This window comes from Pecten maximus, chromosome 3 (genome assembly GCF_902652985.1).
Source record: "Pecten maximus chromosome 3, xPecMax1.1, whole genome shotgun sequence".
NCBI lineage: Eukaryota > Metazoa > Mollusca > Bivalvia > Pectinida > Pectinidae > Pecten > Pecten maximus.
The window spans coordinates 31,848,581-31,873,431 of record NC_047017.1 but is presented as its reverse complement, the minus strand read 5'-3'; the positions used below and the strand labels follow the sequence as shown (position 1 = coordinate 31,873,431).

Below are 24,851 nucleotides of genomic sequence, written 5' to 3'. Positions count from 1 at the left end.
GAGAGTTCATGTTATTACACCTTTCCTTATTTTACTCTATATAAAAAGTACACAATGGAAATGTGGTTTGAAACACATCCTCCAAAAATATTAACGGGGTTAATAGTCAAAGTGCTATTTACCCTAGAATGAACTATTGACCCAGAATGAACTATTTACCCAGAATGAACTATTTACCCGGAATGAGCTATTCATCCCCACATTCAAATTTTTGCGGATTGCTTTTTTCTTTTTTTATTTATTCTTATTGGACAATGCATTTGTCATATCACTTCGGATCGTCTCTTCCGCCATCCCTCGTGTTACCAAAAAGTCCAGAAGCAGCTTTCGAACGAGACCGAGACGAAGGTGACACAGTTGCTACAGGAAAGATTCGATAAGCTGTAGGAAGAAGCGATGACGAGGATTGTTCCCTGGTTCCTGAAAAAAGACAGCGCTAACCACAAGTTGTAATAAAACTGACACCAAGTAAGAAGACACGTCTCACAATAGATATGTCATTTGTGACATAATTTACACGGGGTAAGAGAAGATGTGTCGACATAGATGTCATTTCTGACATAATTTACACGAGGTGAGAGAAGATGTGTCGACATAGATGTCATTTCTGACATAATTTACACGAGGTGAGAGAAGATGTGTCGACATAGATGTCATTTGTGACATAATTTACATGGGGTAAGAGAAGATGTGTCGACATAGATGTCATTTGTGACATAATTTACACGAGGTGAGAAGACACGTCTCACAATAGATATGTCATTGTGACATAATATACACGAGGTAAGAAGACACGTGTCATAATAGACATGGCCTTAAGGGAAAACATCTCTACCTGGTATTGAGACACGTATCGAAATTGACATGCCATTCAGTGAGATAATTTACACCCGTAACAAGAATGTCAATACTTATTCTATACTTCTGTTAATACTATTAACCAGATCTCTGTAGTACAACTTCCACCCACAGCTGTACAGTACGATAACGGCCGTGTGTAGTGTACATCAGACCCTCCAACACTCGTACGTCATATATGACTTTGTTTTGTGTTAAAAAGAACAACGAACACTGTTTATCCTCATGTGATTATATTAACATAACAATATTGTATACAAATTAACCGGTTAAGTCTGTCTATATCAAGAAATGGTTTCCTGTCCAGCAGCGTCTTTGGTTGCTACACTGCTAATGAAGCCTCCATTGTTCTCAGTAAACACCAAACTATATAACAATGTAATATACCCTGCCCTACTTCCATGTAAGTTTCTGTTAACTTACACAAACACCTGCTGTATATTAGTCAAAGACAATATGGCACATTTTCGGAAATATTTACTCGCACACGTGTTGGCATGTGATCATGATTGGTAAATCTGCAACCACTCAAAGGCCGTTATTGCAGTAGGAAATGGTGCACCATAGGACGGCCGAATCCAAGGTATGACGAATTGTTAGCCATACACCATATTAAGGCGGCGTGGTTGGAGTAAACTCATGCCGTTGTGTCCGCGGAGTTGGAGTGGATTCATCTCCTTGTGTCCGCGGAGTTGGAGTTGATTGATCTTTTTGTGTCCGAGAAGTAGGGGGTGGTTCCTCACTAACACGCTGGATTTGTGTCACGGGTGTGACGGGGCGGGATGTGTGCTCGCTGATGGAGTCTATTTGTGTATTACTAATGTTTGTTCTAGAGGTCAGCTGTGCCCGTGGAGTGATAGTTGGGGGCAGAACCTTTCCCTCCGACATGGTGTTCCGGGAAATGGTGTTTCGGGAGGTGGTGACCGGCGTGTCGGTCCCCTGTATTTTCGGTAGACGTCCGCTTCTGCTGTGGAGATTGGTCCGACTCAACGAAGAGGAAGAAGAACTGAACAGCCTACTGAAGTTTTCTTTGGCAGAAGACGAGAAGACGGCAACGTCTGAAATAGGAGGTAGTTTTGGCTCCCCTACCCCGAGCCTTAGTATCCGCTTACGTTCCTCCCTCCGCTTCAGCTCCAATAACAACAAACGTTTGTCCTCTTTCTTCTCCTGGCGGATCTGGTTCCGTACACCATTGGCCAACAGACTGCGGAATAAAGACGAGAAACATTAAATCTGGTATAGCAACGTAACTGATAATATTGTGGAATTCTCTGTTGGTTTCGTATATGAATTCATTAATTGCATTTCAATAAAAAGGCTTAATATAATTTGAACTAATTACATGAACCCTTCCATCTCAGCTATATGAAAACGTACCTGTAGCTAACACATGAGTGATAAAAAAAAACATGTACCTGTAGCCTGTAGCTGATATAGGTGTGATAATATACCTGTAAATGATAACACACCTGTAAAAGATAACACACCTGTAAATGATAACACACCTGTAAATGATAACATACCTGTAGCTGATGAACCCCTCCCCTCTCCTGTCCAGTCGTCGAGCTACCATCCTCATATCGCGGTCCGGGAGAGGAGCACCGATTTTCTGAAACACCATGCATCGTTTTTAAACTTCCGCCCTATTGTAAAACAAAAACCCAAATATTCGCTTTTTTATAGTTATTTGATCATATCGATAAAGTTGGAAACATTATGTAGTTTGACATAATATTATTAATACTTACCTTAAGTCCCCTCATGAAACTTTCTTTCGAGACATGCGCATGGCTGTCAGTGTCAAACATCCGGAAGAGGTCGACCACCCGAATGCCCATAACACCAAGGTAACGGATAAGGAGTGTGAAGGGGTCCTCACGGCGCTCTACAACGTAATATACGTACGTCATCACCAGATACATGTGTGTATACAACACACATTACGTCATCACCAGATACATGTGTGTACACAACAAACATACGTCATCACCAGATACATGTGTAAACACAACAAACATACGTCATCACCAGATACATGTGTGTATACAACACACAAACGTCATCACCAGATACATGTGTGTATACAACACACAAACGTCATCACCAGATACATGTGTGTACACAACAAACATACGTCATCACCAGATACATGTGTGTATACAACACACATACGTCATCACCAGATACACGTGTAAACACAACAAACATACGTCATCACCAGATACACGTGTGTATACAACACACATTACGTCATCACCAGATACATGTGTGTACACAACACACATACGTCATCACCAGTACTTAAGCATTGAACTTTTACCAAATGGTAGTATACAGTCGATATGGATACAATTTGGGTGACAGATAAATAGAATGTCGCCCGTTATTCAAGCCCTATTTTGATATTTTGGGAAGTTTATCTGCACCCTCCGGTGGATCATGTGTCCTGAAGTGTCCTTTCTCGTGGTGACAATAGAAGCACAGCGGTTACATTAATTCGCAAAATACATTTACTAAAACTATCATAACTAAAATGCAGAAAGACATACTTCCCAATAGAATCTTCCCCAATGCCTGTGTGTCGCATAATGTGTCGGTATCTCGACAAGTGATAATGTAGGGTAACGTACCCCATGTTGCATGTTACCCTTATGTCACGTGACTACGTAGGGTAACTTACCCCATGTTGCATGTTACCCTTATGTCACGTGACAATGTAGAGTACCTTACCCCATGTTGCATGTTACCCTTATGTCACGTGACTAGTCTACGTAGGGTAACTTACCCCATGTTGCATGTTACCCTTATGTCACGTGACTATGTAGAGTACCTTACCCCATGTTGCATGTTACCCTTATGTCACGTGACTACGTAGGGTAACTTACCCCATGTTGCATGTTACCCTTATGTCACGTGACTATGTAGAGTACATGTACCTTACCCCATGTTGCATGTTACCCTTATGTCACGTGACAATGTAGAGTACCTTACCCCATGTTGCATGTTACCCTTATGTCACGTGACTATGTAGAATATCGTACCCTTTGTCACATTTTACCCGTATGTCACGTGACTATGTACCGTAACTTACCCCGGCGGATACCGACAATATCCTTGGTGTCCAGTATGCCACCATGACTGATTGAAAACATGCGGCGGAAACGGATCTCGTCTACCACGGCCATCACCTTGGAGTTTATCGGAATGTCCTTTCAACATATAAACATACAAATACTTTACAAGAAAGAAATCTTCGGGAGTTACATGTGTACCTACAGATCTTGTTTGTGTCTTTAAAAACAGTTGTATAGTCAATATGGCGGTCGCCTTAAACTTTTAGCCCTTAACCTTAAGTTTCTCTTTCACACTCGGGTTTTGAATCATTCTTCCACTTTGTCAATAAAGAGTTTTGGTGGTTTTGGAGGGAATCCTTTCGGCGCCCCTTACCTCCAGACCCACGTGCATCACGCTGCTGTTGGACCCACTCACAGATTTCAACAGTTTCAAACAGCCCTCCATCGATATCGGGTTATTGCCGATCTAAAACAGGAAAAAAATGCGGACGTACATAATGTACAAGTGTAATTACCATTTGGGGGATCATTGCCTGGTGTGATTACCGACACGCATTCAAACTGCCATAACTCCGCCCGCTGCACAATCAGTGTAACAGTGCACTTTACGTCGGGGACAGGTCTCGAGGGCGGGAACCCAAACATATCGCAACTACATGTAGTATCAAATTAATCTTTATATATCGTGCATGTAAGCGTATTTTTAAACAATAAATAGTTGGTTAATAAAACAGATAACGGAACTTAACGGCGGCCGTACAGGATCTATAGCATGTTTATAGTACTGTAATTATATACAATGTATGTGGGTGTATTGGGTATAATGGACCGTGAATTAAAGCATTTTTTTTCAATTCAGAAAGTGTATCAATAAAATAGTCACCAGTAATACAACACCTGTGTATCGTACCTTTAGCATTTGTAAGGACGTGTTGAATTTCAGGCCCCGTGTGATGTAGACGATACCCTCCCAGTTTATACGGTTGTTACTGATGTCGAGGACCCGGATGGTCTTGTTGAGTTTGATGGCTTCCTCCAGCACGATGCTGCCCTCAAAAGCGAATCCGTTCCACGATAAGTTCAGGTTGACAATAGACGAATTTTTCTGTCAGTGTAAGATAGAGGGTAATGTTACTATATCACATGTATGCTTCCAACGTGTAAAGTAGATAGGAACGTGTAAGAATTTTCGTGCTTGTTTAACGGTCCAACATTTAACAAAATATTCTTGAGAATACACATGTTATGTAATCGGCAATCCTAATGTAACGGGGGTACATGGATATATGTTTATTAAATGAGTGTAACGTTTAAATGAATTACCTGGAGTCCTCTACAAAGCGCCACTGCGCCCATGCGACGGATGTGGTTCCAGCTGAGATTTAACACCTCCAGTGTGTCGTTTATTTCTGTAAGAACGAATATATTTAACTATGTCAGTAAGCAAGGTCTACTAGATTATAGAAACATCTCCTAAATAACCAACCTGTGAGAAAATAACACCAGTTTGGATGTAACCAAAGGACCTGACACGATATGATGGGAAGGGTCATGACCAGCCACCTTTATTCCTAGCATAATTATTCAAATGAAGGTCTCAATTCCCCTTAATCTCACGTGATACTCACAATCCCTCTGAATCTCACAGTTAATTAACAGCACTGTCCGGAAATGGTCTTTGGACAGTCAATTGACGGCACTGTCCGGAAATGGTCTTTGGACAGTCAATTAACAGCACTGTCCAGAAATGGTCTTTGGACAGTCAATTAACAGCACTGTCCAGAAATGGGCTTGGACAATCAATTGACGGCACTGTCCAGAAATGGTCTTTTTACAGACAATTGACGGCACTGTCCAGAAATGGCCTTTGGACAGTCAATTAACGGCACTGTCCAGAAATGGCCTTTGGACAGTCAATAAACGGCACTGTCCGGAAATGGTCTCTGGACAGTCAAATGACGGCACTGTCCGGAAATGGTCTTTGATAAATTGACGGCACTGTCCAGAAATGGTCTTTGGACAGTCAATTGACGGCACTGTCCGGAAATGGTCTTTGGACAGTCAATTGACGGCACTGTCCGGAAATGGTCTATGAACAGTCAATTGACGGCATTGTCCGGAAATGGTCTTTGGACAGTCAATTGACGGCACTGTCCGGAAATGGTCTATGAACAGTCAATTGACGGCACTGTCCAGAAATGGTCTTTAAACAGTCAATTGACGGCACTGTCCGGAAATGGTCTTTGCACAGTCAATTAACGGCACTGTCCGGAAATGGTCTTTGGACAGTCAATTAACGGCACTGTCCAGAAATGGTCTTTCGGCAGTCAATTGAAGGCACTGTCCAGAAATGGTCTTTGGGCAGTCAATTGAAGGCACTGTCCAGAAATGGTCTTGGACAGTCAATTGACGACACTGTCCGGAAATGGTCTTGGACAATCAGTTGACGGCACTGTCCGGAAATGGCCTTTGGACAGTCAGTTGACGGCACTGTCCGGAAATGGTCTATGAACAGTCAATTGACGGCACTGTCCGGAAATGGTCTTTGGACAGTCAATTGACGCCACTGTCCGGAAATGGTCTTTGGACAATCAATTGACGGCACTGTCCGGAAATGGTCTTTGGACAGCCAATTAACGGCACTGTCCGGAAATGGTCTTTGGACAATCAATTGACGGCACTGTCCGGAAATGGTCTTTGGACAGTCAATTGACGGCACTGTCCGGAAATGGTCTTTGGACAGACAATTAACGGCACTGTCCGGAAATGGTCTTTGGACAATCAATTGACGGCACTGTCCGGAAATGGTCTTGGACAATCAATTGACGGCACTGTCCGGAAATGGTCTTTGGACAGTCAATTAACGGCATTGTCCGGAAATGGTCTTTGGACAGTCAATTGACGGCACTGTCCAGAAATGGTCTTTGGGCAGTCAATTGACGGCACTGTCCAGCAATGGTCTATGGGCAGTCAATTGAAGGCACTGTCCAGAAATGGTCTTGGACAGTCAATTGACGGCACTGTCCGGAAATGGCCTTTGGACAGTCAATTGACGGCACTGTAAGAAATGGTCTTTGGACAGTCAATTGACGGCACTGTCCGGAAATGGTCTTTGGACACTCAATTGACGACACTGTCTGGAAATGGTCTATGAACAGTCAATTGACGGCACTGTCCGGAAATGGTCTATGAAGAGTCAATTGACGGTACTATCCGGAAATGGTCTTTGGACAGTCAAATGCGGCACTGTCCAGATATTATAAATGGACATTCAATTGACGGCACTGTCTGGAACTGACCTATGGTCAGCAAGCTGACGGTACTGTCCGGAACCTATTTGCGTTTCCTCTGGTGGAGTTGAACTATAGCTGACCTGTATAATGTGCCCACTGCGGTGTCGGACTACTTTGCTATAGGAGAATGCCCGCGAGCTTTATGGGATCGAAAATGCGACTTTCCTGTGATCTTGGTCAGCTCACATATTACAACAATGTTATTTCCCAGGACAGCACGAAGTAGATTAGGTCTTACAGGCAACATCTCAAGGTCAAGGACACGTATACCCGTTTAATGAGCAAATAACATCCATGTTATTAAAGACACTTCATCTAGACAAGCAATCCCTGTAATGACCAGAGAGGATTCGTTTTTCCCAAGTCAATGTAGTTAATTACATGTCAAATACTTACCTAGGGCTGCGCCAATGCTGTGTGCTCCGTTCTCTCCTATCTCATTACGACTAAGATCAACCCAAACCAAACTCACATTACCCTGAAAGACAAACAGTCAAGACGATAGTTTTACCAAACATTAACGCTACTTGTATTCTTAATTAATATACAATCAAATAGTCCGTTATTGTCGACATCATATCAAGCTATTCGTTATCTACGGGTATCTTTGCAATCTAGAAACATCTATCAGCCAGTGTATGGATACGTTATTGGTAACTCAACCTAAGGCTGTGGGTACACTATATGTGTGGGTACCTCACCCTAAGGCTGTGGGTAAACTATATGTGTAGGTTACTCACCCTAAGGCTGTGGGTACACTATATGTGTGGGTAACTCACCCTAAGGCTGTGGGTACACTATATGTGTGGGTAACTCACCCTAAGGCTGTGGGTACACTATATGTGTGGGTAACTCACCATAAGGCTGTGGGTACACTATATGTGTGGGTAACTCTACCTAAGGCTGTGGGTACACTATATGTGTGGGTAACTCTACCTAAGGCTGTGGGTACACTATATGTGTGGGTAACTCTACCTAAGGCTGTGGGTACACTATAAGTGTGGGTAACTCTACCTAAGGCTGTGGGTACACTATATGTGTGGGTAACTCTACCTAAGGCTGACGATACACTATATGTGTGGGTAACTCACCCTAAGGCTGTGGGTACACTATATGTGTGGGTAACTCTACCTAAGGCTGACGATACACTATATGTGTGGGTAACTCTACCTAAGGCTGTGGGTACACTATATGTGTGGGTAACTCTACCTAAGGCTGACGATACACTATATGTGTGGGTAACTCTACCTAAGGCTGTGGGTACACTATATGTGTGGGTAACTCTACCTAAGGCTGACGATACACTATATGTGTGGGTAACTAACCCTAAGGCTGACGATACACTATATGTGTGGGTAACTCACCCTAAGGCTGTGGGTACACTATATGTGTGGGTAACTCACCCAAAGGCTGTGGGTACACTATATGTGTGGGTAACTCACCCTAAGGCTGACGATACACTATATGTGTGGGTAACTCACCCTAAGGCTGTGGGTACACTATAAGTGTGGGTAACTCTACCTAAGGCTGTGGGTACACTATATGTGTGGGTAACTCTACCTAAGGCTGACGATACACTATATGTGTGGGTAACTCACCCTAAGGCTGTGGGTATACTATATGTGTGGGTAACTCACCCTAAGGCTGTGGGTACACTATATGTGTGGGTAACTAACCCTAAGGCTGTGGGTACACTATATGTGTGGGTAACTCTACCTAAGGCTGTGGGTACACTATAAGTGTGGGTAACTCTACCTAAGGCTGTGGGTACATTATATGTGTGGGTAACTCACCCTAAGGCTGTGGGTACACTATATGTGTAGGTAACTCAACCTAAGGCTGTGGGTACATTATATGTGTGGGTAACTCACCCTAAGGCTGTGGGTATACTATATGTGTGGGTAACTCACCCTAAGGCTGTGGGTACACTATATGTGTGGGTAACTCACCCTAAGGCTGTGGGTACACTATATGTGTGGGTAACTCTACCTAAGGCTGTGGGTACACTATATGTGTGGGTAACTCACCCTAAGGCTGTGGGTATACTATATGTGTGGGTAACTAACCCTAAGGCTGTTGGTACACTATATGTGTGGGTAACTCACCCTAAGGCTGTGGGTACACTATATGTGTGGGTAACTAACCCTAAGGCTGTGGGTACACTATATGTGTGGGTAACTCAACCTAAGGCTGTGGGTACACTATATGTGTGGGTAACTCAACCTAAGGCTGTGGGTACACTATATGTGTGGGTAACTAACCCTAAGGCTGTGGGTACACTATATGTGTGGGTAACTAACCCTAAGGCTGTGGGTACACTATATGTGTGGGTAACTCACCCTAAGGCTGTGGGTACACTATATGTGTGGGTAACTCACCCTAAGGCTGTGGGTACACTATATGTGTGGGTAACTAACCCTAAGGCTGTGGGTACACTATATGTGTGGGTTACTAACCCTAAGGCTGTGGGTACACTATATGTGTGGGTAACTCAACCTAAGGCTGTGGGTACACTATATGTGTGGGTAACTCACCCTAAGGCTGTGGGTATACTATATGTGTGGGTAACTCACCCTAAGGCTGTGGGTACACTATATGTGTGGGTAACTCACCCTAAGGCTGTGGGTACACTATATGTGTGGGTAACTCACCCTAAGGCTGTGGGTACACTATATGTGTGGGTAACTCTACCTAAGGCTGTGGGTACACTATATGTGTGGGTAACTCACCCTAAGGCTGTGGGTACACTATATGTGTGGGTAACTCTACCTAAGGCTGTGGGTACACTATATGTGTGGGTAACTCTACCTAAGGCTGTGGGTACACTATATGTGTGGGTAACTCACCCTAAGGCTGTGGGTACACTATATGTGTGGGTAACTCTACCTAAGGCTGTGGGTACACTATATGTGTGGGTAACTCTACCTAAGGCTGTGGGTACACTATATGTGTGGGTAACTCTACCTAAGGCTGTGGGTACACTATATATATATATATGTGTGTGTGGGTAACTCACCCTAAGGCCAAGGGCTATCTGTTTCACTTTCACATCCCCGAGGTGACAACCTGCAATGACAAATTACTGTTTCTTTATATTTCATAAAGGATACGTTTTGTGAAGTAAGACTTTACCCTCTTTTCTAGGTATCGAATAGACATTAAGTCATGCCTGTGTTTGCCGTGCACTGTTGCGAAGTCTCTGACAACCATTATATTGAAATGTCTTCGCCGTAAGGTTTGGGTATTTCGTTATTTTCCTTAATTCCACATATACGGATTCCAAACGACAGTAGGTTCACGTAGTGATGAATCAGTAATAAGTCTATCTGTCCCCAGGACGGCTGATACCCGTTACACAGTCCACCCAGATTCCCAATCTGTCGCAAGGACAGCTGACAACCGCTACACAATCCTCCCAAAATTCCCGCTATGTCTCGCAAGGAAAGCTACATCATCCATCCTGATTCCCACAGTGTGTGGTGACCAGATGTCAGTTACTGCTGACCAGATCAGTGAAGTTTGACGTCAGGTCCATACAACAAAACGCACATTGGATATCAGGTTCATACAACAAAACCCACATTGGACATCAGGTTCATACAACAAAACCCACATTGGACATCAGGTCCATACAACAAAACCCACATTGGACATCAGGTCCATACAACAAAACCCACATTGGACATCAGGTCCATACAACAAAACCCACATTAGACATCAGGTCCATACAACAAAACCCACATTGGACATCAGGTTCACACAACAAAACTCTTACTAATTATCAAGTTCATACACCAGCGAAAAAAACAATCGGATACAGTGATGGAGAAAAACAAACAAAAAAATATGACGCTATTTCATACCTGACAAATTCAGATGTGTGAGGAAGGTCGTTTCCGTCAACATTTCCCCCAGGACTATAGCACAGCTTTTATTTAGGACATTCTCGGACAGACTCTGTAAAAAAGGAAAGAATACATCGACGATATGGTACCATGTATAATACAGTGGTATGGTCTCGCACCTTAATCATTAAATCACTATTCGATGTAACTACCAAATAACTACCCCGTAACTACACGTAACACATAACTACCCCGTAACTACACGTACCACAAAACTACCCCGTAACTACACGTACCATATAACTACCCTGTAACTACACGTAACACATAACTACCCTGTAACTACACGTACCACATAACTACCCTGTAACAATGACTACCCCTTAACTACACCTACCACATAACTACCCCGTAACTACACCTACCACATAACTACCCCGTAACTACACGTACCACATAACTACCCCGTAACTACACGTACCACATAACTACCCTGTAACTACACGTAACACATAACTACCCCGTAACTACACGTACCACATAACTACCCTGTAACTACACGTACCACATAACTACCCTGTAACTACACGTACCACATAACTACCCCGTAACTACACGTACCACATAACTACCCCGTAACTACACGTACCACATAACTACCCTGTAACTACACGTACCACATAACTACCCTGTAACTACACGTACCACATAACTACCCCGTAACTACACGTACCACATAACTACCCTGTAACTACACGTACCACATAACTACCCTGTAACTACACGTACCACATAACTACCCAGTAACTACACGTACCACATAACTACCCTGTAACTACACGTACCACATAACTACCCCGTAACTACACGTACCACATAACTACCCTGTAACTACACGTACCACATAACTACCCTGTAACTACACGTACCACATAACTACCCTGTAACTACACGTACCACATAACTACCCTGTAACTACACGTACCACATAACTACCCAGTAACTACACGTACCACATAACTACCCTGTAACTACACGTACCATATAACTACCCCGTAACTAAACGTACCACATAACTACCCCGTAACTAAACGTACCACATAACTACCCTGTAACTACACGTAACACATAACTACCCCGTAACTACACGTAACACATAACTACCCCGTAACTAAACGTACCACATAACTACCCCGTAACTAAACGTACCACATAACTACCCTGTAACTACACGTACCATATAACTACTCCGTAACTACACGTACCACATAACTACCCTGTAACTACACGTACCATATAACTACACTGTAACTACACGTACCACATAACTACCCCGTAACTACACGTACCATATAACTACCCTGTAACTACATGTACCACATAACTACCATGTAACTACACGTACCACAAAACTACCCCGTAACTACACGTACCACATAACTACCCTGTAACTACACGTACCACATAACTACCTCGTAACTACACGTACCACATAACTACCCCGTAACTACACGTACCACATAACTACCCTTTAACTACACGTACCACATAACTACCCTGTAACTACACGTACCACATAACTACCCTGTAACTACACGTACCACAAAACTACCCCGTAACTACACATACCATATAACTACCCCGTAACTACACGTACCACATAACTACCCAGTAACTACACGTACCATATAACTACACTGTAACTACACGTACCACATAACTACCCAGTAACTACACGTACCATATAACTACCCTGTAACTACACGTACCACATAACTACACTGTAACTACACGTACCACATAACTACCCCGTAACTACACTTACCACATAACTACCCCGTAACTACACTTACCACATAACTACCCCGTAACTACACGTACCACATAACTACCCCGTAACTACACGTACCACATAACTACCCCGTAACTACACTTACCACATAACTACCCCGTAACTACACGTACCACATAACTACCCCGTAACTACACGTACCACATAACTACCCCGTAACTACACTTACCACATAATTACTTCGTAACTACACGTACCATATATCTAATCTGTACAACAAAATTATGAAACCAACGTTTCTTAATTCTAATAAAAATGAATTTGTTGTAAATTTTACAATATCGGCGATGTAATGATAACTTGCATTGTGTGGTAGACATTACTTTACACAATAGTGAATATTAGGATATAGACCATGCACTACAATGCTCGTTCTTATCCCGTCTACCACACGTGTAGTTATCACTCAACTGGCTTCCCCGCGGCTAAGTGTACATGACAGGTTGATATCACATCAATTGTACGAAGTGAAAAATGGCATCGCGTGCCGAATGTTTTCACGTGCGGTGGAACAGTCAATTTTAAATAAATAATTGGTAACTTGATAGACAAAGAAATGGACACGAAAACACAAGCTATCATAACGTGGTAGAATTATATAATCAAACATATTGGTATTATCAAGATATATATGTATATATATATATACGTATGCCTCAGCTTTGAAAAGATTTGGAAAACCTTCATTAATCAATCAATTTCTTACTCAAGTCTGCTGTAAACAAGCTAAAGATTTATAGATCCAAATTAGAAACAGAGAAAAGTTACTTGCCTTGTAGCCGCCGTGTAAATTTATTTGTTTTTTGGAATCAAGTACAAATAGAGGGATTTTTTTTTTCGGTTTTAGAATCTTTTTATTCATCCTTTTTCATATTATAAGTACATGAAATAGGTAGAAAAAACATCAATTATAGATACAGTTTTACAGCAACACAATATCATCAAGGGTGACAATGATTTGGTATACTGTACGCATTTTCTAAAATGTTACTATTATGTATTATACATAATAGTAACATTTTAGAAAATGCGTACATGTATATATATTGAAACAATGTTTAATGGCTAATAGAAATAAAGTATGTATTGAACAATGAAGATAAAGATGTACCATTGTTGAATTATATATAGCTTACAGTATTAAGAGGTTGATAGGTGTACATATATAGTATTCTACTTTTCTTTTTAACTGTTTCTTTGTTTTGTTTTTGTTTTTTGTTTTGTGTAGCGGAATCGGTGCCAAATAGCATGCTTTGTGACCAAAGGGAGATAACTCGTATAAATACTCAACAGAATGAGAGCCATGATACAGCAATAGTTACCAGACACTGAGGAACATTATAGCAACAATTCTCTGACACCAAGACATGCTATAACAATATAATATGGGGTACTACTGAGTATAACATGAGGCACTACTGAGTATAACATGATGTCCTACTGAGTATAACATGGGGTACTACTGAGTATAACATGGGGCACTACTGAGTATAAAATGAGGTACTACTGAGTATAACATGGGGTACTACAGAGTATAACATGGGGTACTACTGAGTATAACATGGGGTACTACAGAGTATAACATAAGGTACTACTGAGTATAACATGGGGTACTACTAAGTATAACATGAGGTACTACTGAGTATAACATGGGGTACTACAGAGTATAACATGAGGTACTACTGAGTATAACATGGGGTACTACTGAGTATAACATGAGGTACTACTGAGTATAACATGGGGTACTACTGAGTATAATATGGGGTAATACTGAGTATAACATGGGGTACTACTGAGTAAAACATGAGGTACTACTGAGTATAACATGGGGTACTACAGAGTATAACATGAGGTACTAAAGAGTATAACATGGGGTACTGCTGAGTATAACATGAGGTACTAGTGAGTATAACATGAGGTACAACATGGGGTAATACTGAGTATAACATGATGTCCTACTGAGTATAACATGAATTACTACTGAGTATAACATGAGGTACTACAGAATATAACATGGGGTACTACTGAGTATAACATGGGGTACTAGTGAGTATAACATGAGGTAATACTGAGTATAACATGGGGTACTACTGAGTATAACATGGGGTACTACTGAGTATAACATGAGGTACTACTGAGTATAACATGAGGTACTACAGAGTATAACATGGGGTACTACTGAGTATAACATGAGGTACTACTGAGTATAACATGAGGTACAACATGGGGTAATACTGAGTATAACATGGGGTACTACTGAGTATAACATGGGGTACTACAGAGTATAACATGGGGTACTATTGAGTATAACATGAGGTACTACTGAGTATAATATGAGGTACTACTGAGTATAACATGGGGTACTACTGAGTATAACATGAGGTACTACTGAGTATAACATGGGGTACTACTGAGTATAACATGGGTACTACTGAGTATAACATGAGGTACTAATGAGTATAGCATGGGGTACTACTGAGTATAACATGAGGTACTACTGAGTATAACATGATGTCCTACTGAGTATAACATGAATTACTACTGAGTATAACATGAGGTACTACAGAATATAACATGGGGTACTACTGAGTATAGCATGGGGTACTACTGAGTATAATATGGGGTACTACTGAGTATAACATGAGGTACTACTGAGTATAACATGAGGTACTACAGAGTATAACATGGGGTACTACTGAGTATAACATGGGGTACTACTGAGTATAACATGAGGTACTACTGAGAATAACATGGGGTACTACTGAGTACAACATGAGGTACTAAAGAGTATAACATGGGGTACTGCTGAGAATAACATGGGGTACTACTGAGTACAACATGAGGTACTACTGAGTATAACATGGGGTACTACTGAGTATAACATGAGGTACTACTGAGTACAACATGAGGTACTACTGAGTATAACATGGGGTACTACTGAGTATAACATGGGGTACTACTGAGTACAACATGAGGTACTAAAGAGTATAACATGGGGTACTGCTGAGAATAACATGGGGTACTACTGAGTATAACATGGGGTACTACTGAGTACAACATGGGGTACTACTGAGTACAACATGAGGTACTAAAGAGTATAACATGGGGTACTGCTGAGAATAACATGAGGTACTACTGAGTATACCATGGGGTACTACTGAGTATAACATGAGGTACTACTGAGTATAACATGGGGTACTACTGAGAATAACATGGGGTACTACTGAGTACAACATGAGGTACTAAAGAGTATAACATGGGGTACTGCTGAGAATAACATGGGGTACTACTGAGTATAACATGGGGTACTACTGAGTACAACATGGGGTACTACTGAGTACAACATGAGGTACTAAAGAGTATAACATGGGGTACTGCTGAGAATAACATGAGGTACTACTGAGTATAACATGGGGTACTACTGAGTATAACATGAGGTACTACTGAGTATAACATGGGGTACTACTGAGAATAACATGGGGTACTACTGAGTACAACATGAGGTACTACTGAGTATAACATGGGGTACTACTGAGTATAACATGGGGTACTACTGAGTACAACATGAGGTACTAAAGAGTATAACATGGGGTACTACTGAGTACAACATGAGGTACTAAAGAGTATAACATGGGGTACTGCTGAGAATAACATGGGGTACTACTGAGTACAACATGAGGTACTACTGAGTATAACATGGGGTACTACTGAGAATAACATGGGGTACTACTGAGTATAACATGGGGTACTGCTGAGAATAACATGGGGTACTACTGAGTACAACATGAGGTACTACCGAGTATAACATGGGGCACTACAGAGTATAACATGGGGTACTACTGAGTATAACATGAGGTACTACTGAGAATAACATGAGGTACTACTGAGTATAACATGGGGTACTACTGAGTATAACATGGGGTACTACTGAGAATAACATGTTGTACTACTGAGTATAACATAAGGTACTACTAAGTATAACATAAGGTACTACTGAGTATAACATGAGGTACTACAGAGTATAACATGGGGTACTACTGAGTATAACATGGGGTACTACTGAGTATAACATGAGGTACTACAGAGTATAACATGGGGTACTACAGAGTATAACATGAGGTACTACTGAGTATAACATAGGGTACTACTGAGTATAACATGGGGTACTACTGAGTATAACTTGAGGTACTACTGAGTATAACATGAGGTATTACTTACCACGTTAGCTATGTTGATGTTATGGTGCAGGACCTCCACAATATGGACGATAGCCTCCTCTGTCAATCCATTGTCCTCTAGGTCAAGACTCTCCACCCGATTGTTGTGCTGAACATACATAAACATACATACATACATACATACATACATACATACATACATACATACATACATACATACATACATACATACATGTACTTACATGTAGTTATATACATATATACATACATACATACATACATGTACTTACATGTACTTATATACATATATACATACATACATATACTTACATGTACATACATACATACATACATACATACATACATACATACATACATACATACATACATACATACATACATACATACATACATACATATTCATACTTATAAACATATATATGCATGCTTTTATAATGTATATATATGCACTTACATATATATGCATACTTACAATGTATAAAGATACTTATAAACATACACATACTTATACACAAACAAATATTATAGCATACAGTAACACCGTTTTGACAAGGCCGATACATGGTTTCATTGACATGAAAGAAATATATCATCCGAGGTTGATTATTTTTCTCGGGTTAATAAAACCATGTATTGACCGAAATCAGACGGCTTTGATAGTTTTATCATTAAAAAAACTGTTTTTATATCTAATAACTATTGATAACAGCAACACTTGTACATGTAATGATAGAGACAGATTTGTGAAGCATTTGTAAATACATGTACATTTATTCTTACGATAATCTAATATTTTAACAATCAAACTTACTGCTTTTCATGTTTCAAAAATATTCAAGATATTTTTCACTGTAGGACAATATCAAGGGGAATAATGCATAATTAATCCATTTTTAGAAACCCCCAGTCTACTAGTTTTTTTCATTTTTTTTTTTTTTTTTTTTTGACTTGCCTATCAATATGATTTTTTATCAAGAATACTGTTATCAGGATACTACTGTCCTGATAATTTATTCCGGAATATCGTCAAATTCTAGAAGCAACCCATCATATATTTCCCCACGGTATGATATAACATTGGGATGTCGTACAAGAATGTTTTCACCAATGGAAAAACATTCCGTACGTTTGCTTCAAATCAGCTCCAATATTTAAATAATATAACTCACCAGCAGTGCATACGCCAGAGCCACGGTGTCCTTGGCATTAAGTCCCATGTGTTGTAGTCGGATCTCGCGCTCCCTGAGTTGATTCAAAATTAACCGGATAGGGGAGGAGCCAAGTAGTTGACAAGCGTCCATGTAAGACACGTGACCTATGTCTACATTTTCCCTCCTCTCTTTGTACTTTTCCTCTTCATCTTCAATTAAAGAAATTTTCACTACCATGAATATTCTAGTATAGAGCTTTGTCCTTACCAGACGAAATTCGTGTAGCAGAAAAAATAAGTTAATCATCAGGGAAGTGTCTAAGCCAAACTATTCATAAATAAACGACAATTCTATAACCTCGCACTATATCTACACGACAACAATTCTATTACCTCGCACTATATCTACACGACAACAATTCTATTACCTCGCACTGTATCTACACGACAACAATTCTATAACCTCGCACTATATCTACACGACAACAATTCTATTACCTCGCACTATATCTACACGACAACAATTCTATAACCTCGCACTATATCTACACGACAACAATTCTATTACCTCGCACTATATCTACACGACAACAATTCTATAACCTCGCACTATATCTACACGACAACAATTCTTTTATCTCACACTATATCTACACGACAACAATTCTATAACCTCGCACTATATCTACACGACAACAATTCTATAACCTCGCACTATATCTACACGACAACAATTCTATAACCTCGCACTATATCTACACGATAACAATTCTATTACCTCGCACTATATCTACACGACAACAATTCTATAACTTCGCACTATATCTACACGACAACAATTCTATAACCTCGCACTGTATCAACACGACAACAATTCTATAGCCTCGCACTGTATCTACACGACAACAATTCTATAACCTCGCACTATATCTACACGACAACAATTCTATAACCTCGCACTATATCTACAAGACAACAATTCTATTACCTCGCACTATATCTACACGACAACAATTCTATAACCTCGCACTATATCTACACGACAACAATTCTATTACCTCGCAACTATATCTACACGACAACAATTCTATAACCTCGCACTATATCTACACGACAACAATTCTATAACCTCGCACTATATCTACACGACAACAATTCTATAACCTCGCACTATATCTACACGATAACAATTCTATTACTTCGCACTATATCTACACGACAACAATTCTATAACCTCGCACTATATCTACACGACAACAATTCTATAACCTCGCACTGTATCAACACGACAACAATTCTATAACCTCGCACTGTATCTACACGACAACAATTCTATAACCTCGCACTATATCTACACGACAACAATTCTATTACCTCGCACTATATCTACAAGACAACAATTCTATTACCTCGCACTATATCTACACGACAACAATTCTATAACCTCGCACTATATCTACACGACAACAATTCTATAACCTCGCACTATATCTACACGATAACAATTCTTTTATCTCACACTATATCTACACGACAACAATTCTATAACCTCGCACTATATCTACACGACAACAATTCTATAACCTCGCACTATATCTACACGACAACAATTCTATAACCTCGCACTATATCTACACGACAACAATTCTATAACCTCGCACTATATCTACACGATAACAATTCTTTTATCTCACACTATATCTACACGACAACAATTCTTTAACCTCGCACTATATCTACACGATAACAATTCTTTTATCTCACACTATATCTACACGACAACAATTCTATAACCTCGCACTATATCTACACGATAACAATTCTATAACCTCGCACTATATCTACACGATAACAATTCTTTTATCTCACACTATATCTACACGACAACAATTCTTTAACCTCGCACTATATCTACACGATAACAATTCTTTTATCTCACACTATATCTACACGACAACAATTCTATAACCTCGCACTATATCTACACGATAACAATTCTTTTATCTCACACTATATCTACACGACAACAATTCTATAACCTCACACTATATCTACACGACAACAATTCTATTACCTCGCACTGTATCTACACGACAACAATTCTATAACTTCGCACTATATCTACACGACAACAATTCTATTACCTCGCACTATATCTACACGACAACAATTCTATAACCTCGCACTATATCTACACGACAACAATTCTATTACCTCGCACTATATCTACACGACAACAATTCTATAACCTCGCACTATATCTACACGACAACAATTCTTTTATCTCACACTATATCTACACGACAACAATTCTATAACCTCGCACTATATCTACACGACAACAATTCTATAACCTCGCACTATATCTACACGATAACAATTCTATTACCTCGCACTATATCTACACGACAACAATTCTATAACCTCGCACTATATCTACACGACAACAATTCTATAACCTCGCACTGTATCAACACGACAACAATTCTATAGCCTCGCACTGTATCTACACGACAACAATTCTATAACCTCGCACTATATCTACACGACAACAATTCTATTACCTCGCAACTATATCTACACGACAACAATTCTATAACCTCGCACTATATCTACACGACAACAATTCTATAACCTCGCACTATATCTACACGACAACAATTCTATAACCTCGCACTATATCTACACGACAACAATTCTATTACCTCGCACTATATCTACACGACAACAATTCTATAACCTCGCACTATATCTACACGACAACAATTCTATAACCTCGCACTGTATCTACACGACAACAATTCTATAACCTCGCACTGTATCTACACGACAACAATTCTATAACCTCGCACTATATCTACACGACAACAATTCTATAACCTCGCACTATATCTACACGACAACAATTCTATTACCTCGCACTATATCTACACGACAACAATTCTATAACCTCGCACTATATCTACACGACAACAATTCTATAACCTCGCACTATATCTACACGATAACAATTCTATTATCCTCACACTATATCTACACGACAACAATTCTATAACCTCGCACTATATCTACACGACAACAATTCTATAACCTCGCACTATATCTACACGACAACAATTCTATAACCTCGCACTATATCTACACGACAACAATTCTATAACCTCGCACTATATCTACACGATAACAATTCTTTAACCTCGCACTATATCTACACGATAACAATTCTTTTATCTCACACTATATCTACACGACAACAATTCTATAACCTCGCACTTTATCTACACGATAACAATTCTTTTATCTCACACTATATCTACACGACAACAATTCTTTAACCTCGCACTATATCTACACGATAACAATTTTTTATCTCACACTATATTTACACGACAATAATTCTATAACCTCACACTATATCTACACGACAACAACTTCATTACCTCGCACTATATGTACACATCTACAATCATATTATCTTGCAGTATATGTCCACGTCATCAATTCTATCACCTGGCACTATATCTACTAAACGGCCCTTCACAGATACCGTGATATCTCCCACTCCACGGCCCCTCACGGTTACCGTGAAATCTCCCACTCCAAGGCCCATCACGGTTACCGTGATATCTCCCACTCCACGGCTCCCCACGGATACCGTGATATCTCCCACTCCAAGGCTCCCCACGGTTACCGTGATATTTCCCACTCCACGGCCCCTCACGGTTACCGTGATATCTCCCACTCCACGGCCCCTCACGGTTACCGTGAAATCTCCCACTCCACGGCTCCCCACGGATACCGTGATATCCTAAACTCCACGGCTCCCCACGGATACCGTGATATCCTAAACTCCACGGCTCCTCACGGATACTGTGATATCTCCCACTCCACGGCTCCTCACGGATACTGTGATATCTCCCACTCCACGGCTCCCCACAGATGCCGTGTTATCCTACACTCCACGGCTCCCCACGGATACCGTGATATCCTAAACTCCATGGCTTCCCACAAATACTATGATATCCTACACTTCAAGGCTCTTCACGGATACCACGATATCTCCCATGCCACGGCTCCCCACGGATACCGTGACGGGCCATAGCAAAACATACGAAGACCTAACAAAACTTGAATACATGGGGAGGTATCTCCCGGTTTATGTCATCCCCCACCTCGTGGTATCTCCCGGTTTATATCATCCCCACCTCGTGGTATCTCCCGGTTTATATCATCCCCACCTCGTGGTATCTCTCGGTTTATGTCATCCACACCTCGTGGTATCTCCCGGTTTACGTCATCCCCTACTCGTGGTATCTCCCGGTTTACGTCATCCCCACCTCGGTGACCAAGCATCCACGCCAGCATTTCCAGGGTAAACACATCCTCTGTTCTGTCAACATCCTCTTTTGCTTCCTCCTTCACGGGTGGTACTAAACTTGGTACTGTCCGAGACTTTTTCAGCTTGCTTGACATAGCGGCTATTCAATAGAAGCCACCATTTTCATATGTTTTAAATGTCCGGCTTTTAACAGTGTATATATCCTATTGGATTTTGTCAACATGTCGATTATTCACGTCCAGTGATTTCTTCAGTATAAGTCTACACTAGCAAGCCTTTAAGTTAAGAAATAGACGGAGTGTGTCCCCCGCATAATTAAAATAATTAGAGCACAGTGTCTAAAACATTCCACCGAGAAACGCCTGAACTTGTAGGTAAACACCAACACTATGCTCGAGTTTAACGTCAATCTTACCTACCTACCTTATAAATAAAACATGAGTACATGCTAATTACCTCCTTGGAATAGTGGGAAGCAGCTTTTATATTCCCTCATGCCTCGATGACGCGTGCAGCATTAGAGTGGTCCATCTCAAGGCGGAAGTTGTTTTTGTTGACCCTAGCAACCTAATGACCTTAATAGAATTCCGTATAAATATTGTATTGTCAGATGAGCCATGACTTATCTACTTTTTATAATGAGTACAATTGTTTTATCCAATGTTGCGGAACATTGTATAGTCCGAACCAGTGACTTTGAGTCAGACCAGTATAATTATACCTTTGTTCTATATCAGCTTAAGGATGGCAATACCTGACTGTGGCAATGTCTGTCAAGGGTGGCACTGAAAAGGATACCCCGACCCTCACATTGACTGTACCTGTCCTGACAGCTCGTGGGTTTTCCATTTCATTTTATATTTTTAATAAGACCCCCCTCCCCACTTCTCTGTTAATGTATTAGAATTTTCTCTCTACCTCCTCCATACCCCTACAGACTCTGTATCACGATTTCTCCCTACCCCTTTCCTACCCTCGCCATCACCCATACTTATTATCGCCGGTATTTATTGCGTGTCGACCAGCTGTTCAATTGCCTGTGACGGAGCCATCTCACTTACCTCACCGTGCCCGTATAACAAAGCCATCTGAGGTCACAGAGATGCAATCAGATACGTAGTAATAAAGTAGGTATTGTAAGGAATTACATTATAATTGGGTACAACCACGAAACAGGTGTTCGATACCGTTAGTCTGCTTCGTCATGTATACAGTACTGTAATCCGGACACGGGACCTGTCAAAGAAAGCATGACCCTGTCAGGTCGTGATCGTGAGGAACGGCGAACACAGAAATATCTCAACGTGATTGTTCACCAAAATAGGACACTCTTCTCTCTAAAATCTCTTTTTGCTAAGCCACCGACCTTCTCACCAGGAGGAATCTTCGGAGTGTCGCCAACCATTATGAATCCAGTGGAAGGCCTCGGGGGAAAATGATAAATTCCAATGTCTTGGACTGAGACGGTAAGGAAGGCCAAGGAACATTGCTGGAGAGACCATCATGATCCCAACAAAGTCTCCCCTTGATTCTCTCTGTAATTCCATCGTAATCTCCATAAAAAACTATTCTGTTTCCATGGTTTCACCCAGAGACACCGCCTTAATAATTCAATCTTACATTACACCAACCACAAATAATATTTTTATCCTTACTCGTTGTTCTTGTAAAACTCGACCATAATGAGATTAACCTTCCATTCTGTGAGAGTTCTGTCAATTTAACCCCTCCCCGTCAAATACTAAGTGTCGGGACATTCGCTATACTACAATTAATGAGGTGTTTTATCGTTATGACATGTCAAATGAACTTACTCGGGCCCTACAAGTTTAAAAGCAACAATCTGTTTCAAAAATATGAAAAATATGGAAAGGATTTTAGGGACGTGGGTCAGCACTTTATTAATAAAGATAGCGACACTTCTCCAGATCAGCTAGTTATCACAAGGCTAAACTACTTATTTACATAATGATTTTACAACTAATAACTTAATTGGTTACTTATATTACAGATATGAAAGCCAAGCAAAGTCATTTGGACGTAAACACCGACTACAGTTAGACAACATATCACACCAAATGTCTGTCATGGTCTCCCGGGTACAAGTCACGCATGGACCAGCGAGTCGGGGCCAGGAAACGAATGATCGGTCTAATCGTGTTCAATATGGCATATAGACAGATGATTTCAGATTGTGCTACTCATAAACTTGATCAATCGAGTTTAAAAAGCAAATTTTCC

General features: G+C 40.7%; 1 protein-coding gene across 1 annotated transcript in view; it reads right to left on the bottom strand.

The window, feature by feature from the left end:
• Positions 1-583: 583 nt before the first annotated feature.
• Positions 584-24,851, bottom strand: part of LOC117323914 (leucine-rich repeat-containing protein 74A-like) — a 33,262-nt gene continuing 8,994 nt past the window's right edge. The window contains exons 3-14 of the mRNA XM_033879445.1: positions 18,291-18,481; positions 17,141-17,248; positions 11,089-11,182; positions 10,242-10,291; positions 7,622-7,703; positions 5,256-5,341; positions 4,843-5,037; positions 4,306-4,398; positions 3,950-4,067; positions 2,607-2,743; positions 2,382-2,467; positions 584-2,062 (exon numbers count right to left, since the gene is read on the bottom strand). Of these exons, the coding sequence (XP_033735336.1) occupies positions 1,471-2,062; positions 2,382-2,467; positions 2,607-2,743; positions 3,950-4,067; positions 4,306-4,398; positions 4,843-5,037; positions 5,256-5,341; positions 7,622-7,703; positions 10,242-10,291; positions 11,089-11,182; positions 17,141-17,248; positions 18,291-18,481 (1,832 nt within the window). The 3' untranslated portion in view covers positions 584-1,470. The remainder of the gene's footprint in view (positions 2,063-2,381; positions 2,468-2,606; positions 2,744-3,949; positions 4,068-4,305; positions 4,399-4,842; positions 5,038-5,255; positions 5,342-7,621; positions 7,704-10,241; positions 10,292-11,088; positions 11,183-17,140; positions 17,249-18,290; positions 18,482-24,851) is intronic.